The 16,016-nt window shown below is 37.8% G+C and overlaps 2 protein-coding genes across 3 annotated transcripts in view; both read right to left on the bottom strand.

Annotated features, from left to right (window-relative positions):
* Positions 1-16,016, bottom strand: part of LOC109033227 (CTP synthase 1-A) — a 62,552-nt gene that overhangs the window by 19,570 nt on the left and 26,966 nt on the right. Inside the window, exon 2 of the mRNA XM_019045754.2 lies at positions 729-899. Within this exon, the coding sequence (XP_018901299.2) occupies positions 729-899 (171 nt within the window). The remainder of the gene's footprint in view (positions 1-728; positions 900-16,016) is intronic.
* LOC140225510 (fatty acid synthase-like) lies at positions 1,605-15,654 on the bottom strand. Of its 2 annotated transcripts, XM_072304667.1 has the most exons (7): positions 15,118-15,654; positions 6,880-7,015; positions 6,124-6,276; positions 4,491-4,661; positions 3,825-4,025; positions 2,687-2,925; positions 1,606-1,951 (listed from the first exon to the last, which is right to left on the bottom strand). In XM_072304667.1, the coding sequence occupies exons 2-7, from the start codon at positions 7,013-7,015 to the stop codon at positions 1,706-1,708; spliced, it is 1,146 nt and encodes a 381-aa protein (XP_072160768.1). In that variant the 5' UTR covers positions 15,118-15,654; the 3' UTR covers positions 1,606-1,705. The 2 variants fall into 2 exon arrangements, with proteins under 2 accessions (XP_072160767.1, XP_072160768.1); XM_072304666.1 differs by lacking the exon at positions 15,118-15,654 and having other exon boundaries at positions 1,605-1,951; positions 6,880-7,173.

Below are 16,016 nucleotides of genomic sequence, written 5' to 3'. Positions count from 1 at the left end.
TTTGGATTTTTTTATCACTTGGAACACTTGGATCGGTCCGGATCGCTCAGGATTCCGATCCAGTGCGTTCCACTGCGATCCACCCTGATCCGCGATAAAAAAAAAGCCCTAAGGAGAGGTGACTCCAGATAAGTTGACCATTGTTTACTTTCAGTTTGCATGGGCAGATGACGAATTTAGGCCTCTGCACAGACCGCCTACTATCCGCTACTATCCACGTTGAAAGCATTTGTCTCATGATTGCATCGTAAAAACACTACTAATCAATTGTGATTCATGACTTTGATGTGGTTGCTACATCTGTGTGGCTGAAAATTGAAGTGATACAAGGTTCGAAGGCATTAAATAACCTATCCAAGCTTGTGTTCTCGGTCCTTTGAGAGTTAGATGTTATCATGTGGACAGTAGTGAAGCGAAAACGCCTGCAAATCGAAAATAAACAATGGCCAACTTATCTGACGACACCTCTGAGAGGGTTCTACAATCTTGAGGCTTAGCATTGTTACACAAGCTTGAAACTTGGTCCAGGTTGGGGTGACGCAGCTGCCAGCTTTCTTAAGAAATACCTGCACCTCAGAGATCTTCTAAAATGGGCCCTGGAATAGAGGGAAAATCTGAGCAATGTCTGGCAAATTGATGCGTCTTATTTAAAATTGTACATAATAGAAAACTTTAACAATTACCTGTTCAGATAAGCTCAATCTTCTGACATGGCATAATGCCCTTACCTTGAACAGTTTTCCCGAGATATTCTCCTTTTCTTTCTCGATTGATTACTTGCTGATAGATTTTTCCTGTCGTTATGCTGTTGTCTTTATCTAAGGTAATGTCCAAGAAACGTTCGTAGTTTCCTAAATCTAAGTCGACCTCTCCTCCATCGTCTAGGACATAGACTTCACCTGAAATAAATCCATGGGACACTTTAAAATAATGAGAAGGAGGAACAATACAATCTTATATTAGAGAATAAGTCAGGTAAGTACTTGGTCACCAAACATTTTCCATCTGATCTAAAGTTCCTTGTAAACCTGAGATTTCAAAAATTATAAATCCTGATACGTTTATAGAGTACATAAATGACAAAAACATAGTGTCTAAGCATACTTGTCAGTAAAAATCCCCCAAAATTTACTTTTTAAACATCATTACAAAAATAATTTAAAGAATGAAATGCCTTATAAACTAATAAGGTTTTTAACCCTTAAAAAAAAGCGTTAACTTCCCAGTCTTTCAATAGTTTTCTTAATTTCAGTGGAAGATTATTAAAAAGCCTGATGGCAGGATGTGACACTGGCTGTTCAGCGACCTTCAAACAAACAATTTCATATTAAAATAACTATAACTTTGACAAAAAAGACTCCGACAAAAATTTCGACTCATGATAAATAGGAATTAGGGGTTGCAAGATTTCCTCCTTTTTTAGGATCCTTAACCAAATGAGTTGCAACTCAAACATTCCGAATATGGAGTAATTTTTCCAACTTTATACTACTTTACCGCATATAGAGTCTCAACTTAGAGTCGCGTCATCGCTAAAGATGAGTAACATGCTCAAAACCAGTCTAGAAAAATTGTTTAAAAAAGAATGTGCAACAGAGTCATCAATTATACATTCTTCCTTGTAGATGTTCTATTTTTTATCACTCATTCACTCTGGACAATTTTTTCAAATTAAACTAACTGATTGCAATTAAAATTATCTTCCTCAAGTTATTACCTTAATTTTATAGTTTGAAATGGCAGGAACATCATTGTTTGGATTGTCATAGTTGATGTTAGGAGGAATGAAACCAGTATCAAGGGCAATGATCGCTTTTGTCAGTGAGACTAAAGAAGACGCAGCTTCGGTATGTCCAATGTTGCTTTTAATCGAGCCGACTAGTAGAGGATCTTTCCTGTCATCAGGGCAGAATACATCTGCCATTGCATTTAGCTCCATTGCATCAATCCTCTGGAGGACATAAAGTAAGCCAGTAAGATTTTTAAACTCCAATGACCTCCCTGCTTAGGTAGGGACACAATAAGTGCCTTCTGAGGCATATTAAAATAAACGTGCTGGAGGAAAGCAGAAAGTTGCACCATTTAATTACTAAATATCAACTAACACTGAGGGAAACAATTTTTGACGTTTCCTTGACTGAAATAATGAAAACTGTTGCACTGTTTTTATCAAAGACCTTGCGATGTGAGTATCAAAGGGACAATTTTTTAATTTTGAAATTTTAGGATCCACCACAAAGTTCTTGGTTTCCTTGTTTGAAGTTGCGATATTCCAAAATTTGTGTTCTAACATTTGAAAAATTAAACAAATTAAAAACTTTGCCAGGGAACCTTAAAAACTGATAACTCCTTCAATTTCAGAAATTTAAGTGACAAGTTTACTCCAAAATGTCCATATTTTCTCCCTCCGTGCACTTTCAAAAAGTCTAGGGAAATTTTCCCCTGGAATATAAGCTCTCTTTTCACAGATCCAGTCACATACTAGAATATTGGTGGCAAAACCACGCATGTCCGCTTGCAACGTTGCAGACTTCCTATCATACTTTGTTTTTTCTTTGGAAAACTAGTCAACGTCTTTCTTGAAAACTCCCTTGATTTTCCTTCTCTGCTAGTAGAATCTTCTGTAAGGCAGATGATGCAAGGATTTCTATGAGAAAAAATGAATAAAAGATAAAAGTTTCGTTACCTTACATGCTGATCCTTCTGCTTCGACAAATCCAACAGTTTTTGGATCTATTCCACTCTTCTTGTATGACCGTGTTAATAATTCCTTCAAATGAGGGCCTGAGTCTTCAACATACATACTGTCTCGATCTCCGAAACACTGATTGTTCACAGAGATGACAGTGCCGTATGATCTCCTTGCTTCACAAGCTCTTTGTAGGAAGAGTACCACACAGCCTTCCGCTCTATTGTATCCATCAGCTAAAAAGTAAGATACGAAGGTTGCTGTATAAATGAAAAACTAAACAAACGGAGGGAAAAAATATTGCAGTCAGATTTCATTGGATTTTTCTGCTAAGTGTAACAAATTAGAATTACTAATTTAATGGCATTCCTTTTAAATTGGCTTGATAGCCCCCCCCCCCCCTTCTATTGGTTGAAGGAAACAAATAATTTTCCATTGGAGTAACCCTTTTGCTGATTGAAAAACCTCGGTCAAGACCTTGATGTCTGGGGAATTCTTGACTATGCTCATGCCCTGTTTTTGCAAGATTTCTGGGAGCTCTTCCCCTGATGAAAAACCGAAGTTTCCTTCAACTTCTTTGTGATTTTCTTGAGAAAACCTGTATAGTTCTCCAGAATCTAGATTTGAATGTCAATTACTTTTCATTTTTCAGTGGATTCTTCAGCGTAGATTCAAATTATTAATTCCAAAAGCGTTCCTGATGTTTTAACTATCTGGTTTATGAAAGCCTCTCTACTAAAATGATGATTTGAGGATTCAAAAATGTCATTCAAGAGGTCAAGACTGGTGACTCAGGTGCAATAATATAATTTTTAATAACAATAGGTACTTATATTTTCCACAGAATTTAAAAACAAAGAGGCCTCTGAGTGGTAAAAAATTGATTTCCGGCTTCTGAAACAAATTCCATGATTTTGTCCGGAAATTTTTGATTCCTTGATGAATCCCAGTTTTCCTGATTATTACCAGTTCCAGACACCATGGTGAAGACACAAAAGTGCTTTTCAATTATCACCATCAAAATGCAAGGGTCATCCAAAGGTAAGGTTCTCGATTATATAACTCCCAAACTAGTTCCCTGAGATTCAGAATGAGGAGAATCGATAATAGTTGTGTCTTAGATTAATGTGAGTACCGTCTGCACAGAACGACTTCGTTCTTTCCCCGGTCGTCAGCTTGCCCATACTCTGGAACTGTAGAGAGATGGTCGGATGCAAAATCAGATTGGCAATGCCTACGATTGCTGCGTTGACGTGTCCATTTTCAATCAGCGTTTTGGCCAAGGAGAGACCCTGAGTACCGCCCGTCCATGTGGAATCCATGGTATAACTAGGTCCTGCAAGGAAAAAATATTTTAGCAAGGAGGAGGAACTTCCCTACGATAGCAAAATTTGTTACGCCCAGGCATGCTTTGAAACTCTATATAAAAGTGTGGAGTTATGAACAATTACAACAGCTATCATAATCTAATTAACCCTCTAAAATTTAAAAGAGAAGCCAAGGAGAAAAATATTTGGGTGTCTGAATTTACACTTTCATTACATTACCAGGGTGGGGAGGGGGGGGGGGGATAAAGGCAAACAGGACTAGTGTTTTATACAATACATAGACATACTATGTGATGTGAACCGAGGTCAGTCGATGATTTTTTTTTCTTGCACCATACTGTTGGTTGAATTCATGAATAATCAGGATATTTGGAGACATTGCACACTGATGATGGTTAAGAGCTGTGAAATTGATTTACATTATCGAAGTCTAGAAAACTGAGGATAGAAAGGAGCTAATTTATGTTACAAACCATATAAATTTAGGGAGTATGAAACCCTGTTGGCTTGCATAGCACGATTGTGTCCCAGAATACCAAAACCAGTATCTTTAGAATCAAAAATGGAGAAAAATTCTGATTCACTGACAGTTGAAGCCATTAAGACGGCGGTATTGGATCCATGTAAGTCTGAAGGACATATTCCTGTAAAAACAGACAAAATAAAATGGTTACTGATTCGATTTGGCAAAAATTGAAAAACATAACTTTTGTAACTTCAGCTTCTGGAAAAGCAAATTATGTCTTTGTAACTATTTGTACTTAAAAAAGGGACTTGTAGAAACTAAAAAACTTTTATTAAACTTAATTTCTTTTGAGTAAGTTTACGTCCATACCGTCGGATATCAAGTTGACAGCAATACAATAATCTTCATTTCCACAAAAAAGAATTATGTTGATGGATATTACAAAATCTATCTGCTGATCAATTTTTTTCCTCATTAAGCGTGCATAGTGATTTTAAAGAATGGACAATGCAGTTGAAAATAAAAGCAAGGAGGCAGTTTTAAGCATTCTAAACATCAATCTAAGGAATCCCTTTACAGCAATTAAAGTCACGAAAAAAACGTTTCTTTCAGAATTTAATTTGATCAAGATACATCTACAGAGGGATAGTCAAAAATTAATTGATAAAGGTATTGACGCTGTTTAAGTTCATTTCCTGGAATAAGAACATCAGTTACTAATTTTCTTAAACTTTCTAATGTTAGGAGAATCACGCCCAAAATATGACGATAAATAATTTTGAATACAAATAAAAACAGATAGTCATAAATAGTTATAGACGTATTCCTTATTTTTGAAGGATTAGTACCATACTTATTACAGGAATACATATATCTGCTTCAGAGATACCTATCAAAAAATCACTATCACCCAAGAGGGATTTAGCAACGAAAATATTGCATGGAATCGCGATTTTTTTCCATAATATTGAAATATTTATGCATCATTCAGTCAATAAATGTCCAATTTAAACAATCAATAAAAAGATTATTACGTATCAGAAAGATACCTGGTCAATTTGCAGTGCAAACAAAACTGCAATGTTTTTCAATTTTAACTAGGAAAATAAAAGAAGCCACTTCAGTTAGTAGGTGGGCAATGTATAAGACCTGTGCTACTAAAGTATGGAGTCCTAAAAGCAATTTGAGAATAATTCTGTATAAATGTTAAATTTAAAACTGTGACCGCATTTGCAAAAGGGACCTTCTCTTCTGGCATGAAATTTTTCTCGACTTCCTGGAAATGCATGGAGGAGGAAGATCTGGCAAGTTTGACGCAAGCTAGACCATAGAAGCTCAAAAATTAAAGAAAATATAAGTCCTGAAATTCCAGGACCAAAATTCTTGGACTTGGGGCAAAACGTAGTCTCGGCTATTGAACAAAGTTAAGGAAAATTTATTCCAGAAGATAAGGTCACTTCTCACAGATCCAGTAACAGTTGGACTACATTTTAGAATTGAGAACTACAATTCCCGGCTCAGTTTAGAAACAACGTATGTGCCATTAGCTTCGCTATGCACATTATTGTTTATGCAGATGAGCCAGATATTATAGTTCCTAATTGCAAAATTAAGTCCAGTTATTGTTCAATAAACTTTACCAGCATCAATAATGGCTTCAATTGCACGCTCTAAACTATGTCTGGTTAAGGAATCGAGACTCTCACATAATTTACGGTGGATTCCAAAGAATAACGAGTCAAATCGATCAATGTATTTCAGTTTGCCAATTGCTGCTGGCGCATTTAATTCACCTGAAAAAAAAAAAGATAACAGTCAAATTTTCATTAAATCGTAATCATATCAGTTGAAACGCATCTTTTCAAAAGTAAGAAAGCTGATAAGATTCATAGGTTTTGCTTCTAGCTGCTTATTTTCAACATCGAGTCTAATTTTCGGATTGATCGGCAGGATTTAGCATTTGATATGAAAATTTCAATATTTCATCTATAATTCCACTAAAGAATACGCTAGAAATAATTTCATTGCTTCACATTATAAGTCAGTGTCAGCTGAGGCCAAAGATTTCTTGAGATCTTTTAAAAAACGCCGTATGAACTTTTGAGAGTCGCAAAATTTTCATTTAAGGAAACCTGGGAACGTCTGGAGGCTCATACGGTGTTCTTCCCTGGCACATCATTGTGTTGCTGTACAGTATTTGTACAAAGCTCTTTTACTGACAGCAATTTTATACCTCCCAGTTTTAAGGAAAATTTGACTTTTAAAAAATCCTAGACTCTCTTGTAGGAGAAATTAATATTAATGTTGTCCAAATCTTCAGCTTGATTAAACAAAAAATTGGCAATGAAAAAATTCAACTTTGGAAACTTAGAAAAATAATAAAATCAAATGCTCACCAGGTGTCCATCGTCGCGAATCAACTGTGATTCCATTCTTTTTGTTGAATAAAAATTCTGTCAACTCGTCTACATTATTACATTCCGGGAAATGTCCACCTATACCGGAGATGACGACTTCAAATTTTTCACTCATCTGAGGAATAGAAAAAAGTCTTGGGTCAACAAACAAAAACCTTGTCATCTAAGAAAAAAGTTTCTAATGGAATCACTTTTAAACGGTCATAATTATTTTTTGCAGGATAGAACTTCGGGAAAACCTAATCTCCATCATCCTCTGAGTCAATACGACCATTTTTTTTCAGTGTATTTTCCGAAGGAAATACACTATTTTTAGTTCATATTTCTGAGAGAGTGGGGGCCGTAGATTCTATCTCCTGCAAACATATCAGCGTTTTGAACAGAAGACAATCCAATGTCAGCCCCATTTTTATAAAAATGTTAGGGTTTCCCCAACACTCTAACTCTCCCTATGACATCCCATTCTGTAATTCTTAAGATTTCTGGATCAAATTTGCATCAAAGTAAAGAAATTTTCCTTCTCTGATCAGAGCCAACGGTGACTAAATTTTGAATTTAGTACTTTTACCCAGATCCAGTGATAAATACATCTTCACCATCTGGCCAAAGTGTCAAAACGCCATTTGTGCTGAGGCCCCATTTTGCCAAACTTGTCCAATTTGTTAAGGAAAACTAAGTAATGAACAGAACCAGTTGAAAGTGTTACGTAATATTTATTTGGCATCAATATTAATTCTTAAAATTTTCATGGAAGTATGTGAAGAAGTCTTAAGGAAAAAATTAAAACAATATTAAGATGTTCGCTTACGAAGCGTCCAAGCAAAAATAGCGCTTCAGGTACTTGGGCTGGAAGGTGAAAACATTATGATGAGGGTGTTTGTGCAACCTGCTTACCAAATAGATGAATTCTCTTCATTACAAAGATATTGTCTCTGTTCCCCTGGATTCTCGGATTTTTTGGTGAAATATTCGATTCATATTTGACATTGATTACCTGACCAATTATTTTCAAAACGATCATTAGTTGTTACAAAAAGCTTAAAAAGGGAAATTATCTCAATTGACTTACTTACCTACTCAAGGGGGATCACACCCCCTCAAACTATCAAAGGCTGTCTTGAAACCTTTTTCCCTCGAGCTGAAAGAAGAAGGGGGGGGGGATTCTTGAGTCCATAAACAGGGAGAAAGAGGGGATTGGTATGCCATCCTACGCAGGGTTGCATGGGTGAAATAAAAAATATGAAATATATTGAAAAGAGCCTCCCAAAATTTGGCCCCTTTTTAGGTATTCGATTCGACCATCGGACCAAGGTTTAAATGGAAGCTCATATTAATAGAAAACTCAGGAAAAAATTTCAAGATGAGTATAGGAACCGTTTTCGAGTTACGGGGGGGCAAAGGGGTCACAATCCGGCCTAATTTTTTGCTGTTTTCTTGTAGAATTGATGTATTGGCGGGGTTCTTATCGTTGTTTACGCATGTGTAGCACATGGATTCCTACGTACTTTTACTTGTAGAATCGATTTATAACAGTGCCGAATCGATATACTGATCAGTTAAATCGATTTTGAACGATTCATTAAGGAAAATCGATGATTTTTCAGGATTGAAAGTGTTTATTTTCGATTCATGAATGAATAAATGCACCTGAAATGACTGAAGCACATGTTACCCTATGTATTTTGATACGTAGAATTGATTTTTTAACGTTGACGAATCGATTTATCTATCGTTTGTATCGAATTTTTGCGATTTTTTACGGAAAATCGATGACTTTTCGGAATTAAAATCGGGTTTGCTCCATCCGAGATCGGAGATATGTACCCAACATGATTGAAGCACATAAACTCTTACGTATTTTTAAACGTAGAATCGATCTACAACCTCGATAAGTCGATATATCGATCAATTGTATTGAATTTTTGCGATTTTTTGCGGAAAATCGATGGTTTATCGGGATTGAGATCGGTGTCCAACCTTAAAAATGATTCTACGTGTAAAAGTACGTGGAAACGGCGTGCTCCGACCGTGTCAGGTGCATATCTCCACCCTCGGACCATTAGTAACCAATTTCATTCCTGTTCAAAAAATCGATTTTCCATAAAAATCACAAGAAGTCAATATGACCAGCCAATGTATCGACTCGTCGACTTCTTAAAAATTGATTTTACAAGAATAATCACAAACGAATCGATGTGCTCCAGTCATATCTGGTAGATGTTTCCAATGCCAGTCCAAAAGAACCATCGAATATCCGTAAAAAATATCGAAGAAATACGTAAGAATTGATGTGCTCCAATCATAAAGGGTACATTTCTCCGATCTTGGATGGAGAGACACCGATCTCCATCCCGATAAACCATCGATTTTCCGCAAAAAATCGCAAAAATTCAATACAATTGATCGATATATCGACTTATCGAGGTTGTAGATCGATTCTACGTATAAAAACACGTAAGAGTTTATGTGCTTCATCAATCATGTTGGGTACATATCTCCGATCTCGGATGGAGCAAACCCGATTTTAATTCCGAAAAGTCATCGATTTTCCATAAAAAATCGCAAAAATTCGATACAAACGATAGATAAATCGATTCGTCAACGTTAAAAATCAATTCTACGTATCAAAATACATAGGGTAACATGTGCTTCAGTCATTTCAGGTGCATTTATTCATTCATGAATCGAAAATAAACACTTTCAATCCTGAAAAATCATCGATTTTCCTTAATGAATCGTTCAAAATCGATTTAACTGATCAGTATATCGATTCGGCACTGTTATAAATCGATTCTACAAGTAAAAGTACGTAGGAATCCATGTGCTACACATGCGTAAACAACGATAAGAACCCCGCCAATACATCAATTCTACAAGAAAACAGCAAAAAATTAGGCCGGATTGTGACCCCTTTGCCCCCCCCCCCCCCCCCGTAACTCGAAAACGGTTCCTATACTCATCTTGAAATTTTTTCCTGAGTTTTCTATTAATATGAGCTTCCATTTAAACCTTGGTCCGATGGTCGAATCGAATACCTAAAAAGGGGCCAAAATTAGCCTCTTTTTTGGGAGGCTCTTTCTGTGCAACATTTCATGAAATTTCACAAAGATGTGAAAAGTATGTCAAAAATGAAACATATTTTCAGAGGCTGGGTACGCAAAACGCACTAAAAAAACACCAAAAAGCGAAAACCAGTCGCCTTTCATTTAATTGTGCATTTAATTTCGAAAAATATGTTTCAATACTATCCATATTTTTATGAAATTTCATGAGGTATTTCACAAGAAATGCCAATATATTATTATTTATTGATGAAAAATTGCAACCTTGCCTACGAGAGATCCAAGAGCCTTCCCTGGAAAATGGGGCAGAGGCGAGGAACTTTTGCGGAGTTATAGTGCGTTGCGTAAAATTTCGAGAAAAACCAAAAAGTCCATTGAAAAGTTAAAGATACGATTTCTGAGGGGACAAAAAACTGATCCAAATCGACCAATCAAAGGCTGTATGTCTAGTTGACACAGCTAGGCAATGCCGGAAGCTGAATTCGAATATCGGAAGTTCGGAATTCGAGATACACGCTTGCTCCAAAGGAGCGACGATTTATGCTCAGCGCAAAAGCAGATATTCAAAGGCAAGATTTTTACGACAACGCGACAAGTATTCATGAGGTTAAATTATGCATGTCAAAACAAATTGCTGGAAAGGTACAGCCACGTGGTTAAAAAGAGTAGTTTTTCTATTTTTAGTTACGGCAGACTAAGTGATGAATGGGAATTATTCCAAGACATCAAGAGGTCAATTACCATACAATCAACTTTACTCCAGTTTCATTGGGAAGAGGCGCGTATTTCTTTTTCCTCGTTCCGCTACGGTTTGTTATTGAATTTATTCTATTTTTCGATAGGTTAAACTGCGTACGTGTAAAGAAATCGAGAGGTCCGATTTCAGGTTATAAAGTTTTGAAAATTAAAATTTGCGCCAGAAAAAAAAAAAAAAAAAAAAAAAAAAAAAAAAAAAAAATTAGTTAAGCCCAATGTTGTTATACATATTCAAAAAGCTCTCTCTTAGGGCTTTCCAACGAAAAAGAACGGTTGATTTAGTGTTGAACCGTTCCGAAGTTACACATCAATAAAGTGGTGGCATCCCCGAAAGAGGCCAACTTTTGCGAACTTTCAGTGTCTAATAAAAACCAAACAGGTGGTCAAATCAACCTAAAATTTTGGGTTTGCACTAAGCTATACATGTACGCTAAGTATGCCGAATTTCATCAAACTCTGAGGGGATCACTATTTCTAAGGGTTACCAGTTGGCATGATGTGACCCAGCTTTCGACCCTCCTTTGTATGTAAATCCGTAACCTCCTTCATGGGATCCTCAGGTTGGGTAAAAGTTCGAGGATTCCGTGCTTCATGGGGATGAAAACAAGACATTTCTACGGAAACCATACTTCCTTCTACAGGAATTTTGAGCCATCCGTGCATAAACCGTCGATTTTCACGGATATCGATGCAAAATTACGGATTTCCATAAAACTCGACTGATACTTGTGAAAGATTGCGGATTTGGTAGGTATTCAACACTTTAGAAAGGGTAAACTTTTCAAGTAAGAATACAGGGGACTGTTTGGATAAAGATTCGCTTCACTGCAGTTAGAGAGATCAAAAGATACACGAATAATAAGCAATCGCGGATAATCGGAGATCACGGAAATTCGGGAAATCGCGGATATTTGAAAGACACAGATGAACGGTAAGCTCGAATTATACAGGTAAGCTACACGAATAAGCGGCAATCGCGGATGATGAAAATTCGCGGACAATCAGAGGTCACGGAAATTCGGAAAATCGCGGATATTCGAGAGCCGAAGATGAGTGGTAAGCTCGAATTATACAGGTAAGCTACACGAATAATCGGCAATCGCAGATGATGAAAACTCGCGGATAATCGGAGGTCACGGAAATTCGGGAAATCGCGGATATTCGAGAGCCTAAGATGAGCGGTAAGCTCGAATTATGCAGGTAGGCTACAAGAATAATCGGCAATCGCGAATGATGAAAACTCACGGGTAGTCGGAAAATCGCGGATATTCGGAAGCCAAAGATGAACGGTAACCTCAAATTATGCAGGTATGCTACACGAATAATCGGCAATCGCGGATAATCGGAGGTCGCGGAAATTTGGAAAGTCGCGGGTATCCGAAAGCCGAACATGAACGGTAAGCTCGAATTATATAGGTAGGCTACAAGAATAATCGGTAATCGCGGATTACGAAAACTCGCGGATAATCGGAGGTCACGGAAATTCAAAAAATCGCGAATATTCGAAAGCTAAACATGAACGGTAAGCTCGAATTATACAGGTAAGCTGAAAGAATAAGCGACAATCGCGGATGATGAAAACTTGCGGATAATTAGAGGTCACGAAAATTCGGAAAATCGCGGATATTCGAAAGCCGAAGAAGGACGGTAAGCTCGAACTATACATGTAAGCTACAAGAATAATCCGCAATCGCGGATAATCGGAGGTCGCGGAAAATCGGGAAATCGCGGATATTCGAGAGCCGAAGAAGAACGCTAAGCTCGAATTATACAGGTAAGCTACAAGAGTAATCGGCAATCGCGGATGATGAAAACTCGCGGATAACCGGAGGTCACGGAAATTCGGAAAATCGCGGATATTCGAAAGCTAAAGATGAACGGTACACTCAACAGCGGAAATTTTGAGACGTCGCATGGCGCTTGTGATAGGTACTTCGGCCGGAAGGTGACGAAGTACGTAATTCGAAGACTATGGTAGATATCTGAATGCGGTTTGTGGTAGGTTGTAGTTTACTATTACCAGTCAACTGTCAAGGTTCAAGCTCATTTGATTGAAATCTCACCGAATTCCAGCGAATTTCTTAGATAGCTAATGGAATAATCTACAACTTTCCATAAACCGCATTTTCATATCAATCACTGTTTCCGAATTACAGACTTGTTGTTTTGGGACAGGCCCTGTAGAACAAAAGATGGGAATCGATTGGGCTCACCTTGGCGGAATTTCCTCGAAATTAACGATTTTAACACACTAAAATTCTATATTTAACGAAATGTATCATGATTTGGTCGTTTTCGGTCTCATTTTAGGTCTGATTGAGCTTAAACATAGGTCAGAAGGCCGATTTTGGCGGAAAATGCGGAGTTTTTGGAATTCGACCGTGAAACCGCATTTTCCTCCAGAATTGGCCTTCAGACCCATGTTTAAGCCAGCATTTGACCCGAAAAAAATCGACAAAAAACCGAATCACGATGAATTTCATAAAATATAGATCTTTAATGAACAAAAATCGTATGGTCGAGGGAACTCAAAGTGGGCTTAAAAACGGTCCTAATCGATACCCCTCCTTTCGAGGTTCTGCGGATAAATTTTCTAATTTTTTAAGAACTTGTCATGCTGCATTTACAGAGTTGCCATGATTTCTTCATGTTCAAATTTCCTGACTTTTTCCTGATTCTAAAATTTCCTGACTTTTTCCTGATTCTAAAATTTCCTGACTTTTTCCTGATTCTAAAATTTCCTGACTTTTTCCTGATTCTAAAATTTCCTGACTTTCCCTCACCTTTGAACAAAATTTCCATCAATTTTTTTTCTTAAAACTTCGCTGACTTGCACTAGACTTTGATGGGTAGATGTGTCAGAAATTCAAACTTTTTAAAATTCCCCGACATTTCCCTGATTTTTAGGATGTTTTGGTAACATTCCCTGGCACTTACGTATGGACATGCCAGATGATTTAAAAGACGAAATTTGAAATAGTTTCCACGCAAAATCTGTTGTTTGAATTGTCAAACCCATCCTGGAAAGCAAATAAAGGTGACTTAATAATTTTTCCCTGATACTTTCGTCATTTTCCCTGACATTTCCCGGTATTCCCTGACTATGGCAACCCTGGCTTTACAGCATCCTGAGTTACTTGGGCTCATGAAACAGTTCTTAAGAACTTCGAAAACCAGTGCTCCCATTTCCCGAAACCAGTACCGAATTTCGGAACTTCTGCGGTTATCCTGAATTTTTCCCGGAACTTTTGAAATTCCCGATATGTTCGAAATCTTTTGCATTTTCCGGAACTTTCTTAGAACTTTTGAGAAAATCAAAAACGAATCTTGGAGCTTTTGACGGTTATGGAATGGGAGAAATTGGAACAAAATAGTTCCGAGTCCCGGAACTTTTGACGGAAATGGAATGGGAGCACTGTTAGTGTTCTCATTTCCCGGAACTAGTTCCGAAATTTTGAAACTCTTGAGATTTTCCTGAATTTTTCCCGGAATTTTTGAAATTCCTGAAGTGTTCGCAATCTTTAGCATTTTCCGGAACTTTCTCAGAACTTTTGAAAAAATCAAAAACGATTCCCGGAGCTTTTGACGGTTATGGAATGGGAGAAATTGGAACAAAATAGTTCCGAGTCCCGGAACTTTTGACGGAAATGGAATGGGAGCACTGTTAGAGTTCTCATTTCCCGGAACTAGTTCCGAAATTTTGAAACTCTTGAGATTTTCCTGAATTTTTCCCGGAATTTTTGAAATTCCTGAAGTGTTCGCAATCTTTTGCATTTTCCGGAACTTTCTCAGAACTTTTGAAAAAATCAAAAACGATTCCCGGAGCTTTTGACGGTCATGGAATGAGAGAAATTGAAACAACAAAGTTCCGAATCCCGGAACTTTTGACGGACATGGAATGGGGGCACTGTCAGTGCTCTCATTTCCTGGAACTAGTTCCGAATTTAGAAACTTTTGAGATTTTCCTGAATTTTTCCCGGAACTTTTGAAAAAATCAAAAAGAATCCCGGAGCTTTTGACGGCTCTGGAATTGGAGAAATTGGAACCAAAAGTTCCGAATCTCGGAACCTTTGATGGACATGGAATGGGGGCACTGTCAGTGCTCTCATTTCCCGGAACTAATTCCGAACTTTGTAACTTTTGAGATTTTCCTGAAGTCAATTTTTGCCGAAACTTTTGAAATTCCCGAAATGTTCGAAATCTCTTGCATTTTCCGGAACTTTCTCGGGACTTTTGAAAAAATCAAAAACGAATCCCGGAGCTTTTGACGGTCATAGAATGGGAGAAATTGGAACAAAAAAATTCAGAATCCCGGAACTTTCGACAGACACGGAATGCTAGCACTGTCGAAAATTGCTTTTTGACATTCACTGCAAGAGGAAATCATGAAGGGACTTACACTTGCGTTTCGTAGAGGGATCAGCAGTCGGAAACTAGACTACGCTCGACGGCTCAAGAGACGGACACAGGACATGAGGAGCGGCGAAAGAGAACCGCGGAAGAGGGACGGACACTACCCGGCGCCGGATCTCGCGAAAGCGCGGACTTGGAAAAAGCTCCCGGAGAGAAACCGCGAGAGGACGCACCCTGCTTTCCGGCGACACGTGCGGGAAGCGGTTGATGACGGAGTGACATTGAATTCCGAGGCGAAAATTCGCGGTCGCCGACTCCGAGGAGCGGCGGGGTGGGTTAGGCTAGACACCTAAACGAATTAAAATTAATTCCGGAAAAATCGGGACAACATTCTGTCCGCCGGGCTGTGGCCTCGTTCCGGCGAGGCTTAACCTAACCTAACTCGAGGAAAGCGTCCCAAATGGACCGAGGTCGTGAGAAAGGAACCAACCCATATTAAGTTGAAACTGAGAAACAGAGGTTTGAAGGTTTATTCCTGCATAAGGAGGAAGAATTATTTTTGGGGTGGAAAACTAAAAGAAACTGAAAAATTCTACTTTATTGAATAAAGAAAAAAAATAACTGATACAGAGAGGAGATCAGTAAAAATTACAAGAGACTTCGAGCTATTTTGAGAAAGAAATGAAAAGAGATCGAGCGATTTTGAGAGAGAAATGAAAAGAGATCGAGCGATTTTGAGAAAGAAATGAAAAGAGATCGAGCGATTTTGAGAAAGAAATGAAAAGAGAATAATAAATGGACCGAGCTCATGAGAGAGGAACCAACCCACATTAAGTTGAAACTGAGAAAAAGAGGTTTAAAAGTTTATTCCTGCATAAGGAGGAGGAATAATTTTGGGGTGGAAAACTGAAAGATGTTGACATTTCAGTATTTGTTTTCTTTCTC

The sequence above is a fragment of the Bemisia tabaci genome, chromosome 9 (assembly GCF_918797505.1).
Source record: "Bemisia tabaci chromosome 9, PGI_BMITA_v3".
NCBI lineage: Eukaryota > Metazoa > Arthropoda > Insecta > Hemiptera > Aleyrodidae > Bemisia > Bemisia tabaci.
The sequence above is the reverse complement of the archived record's forward strand: the minus strand, read 5'-3'. Positions and strand labels throughout refer to the sequence as shown.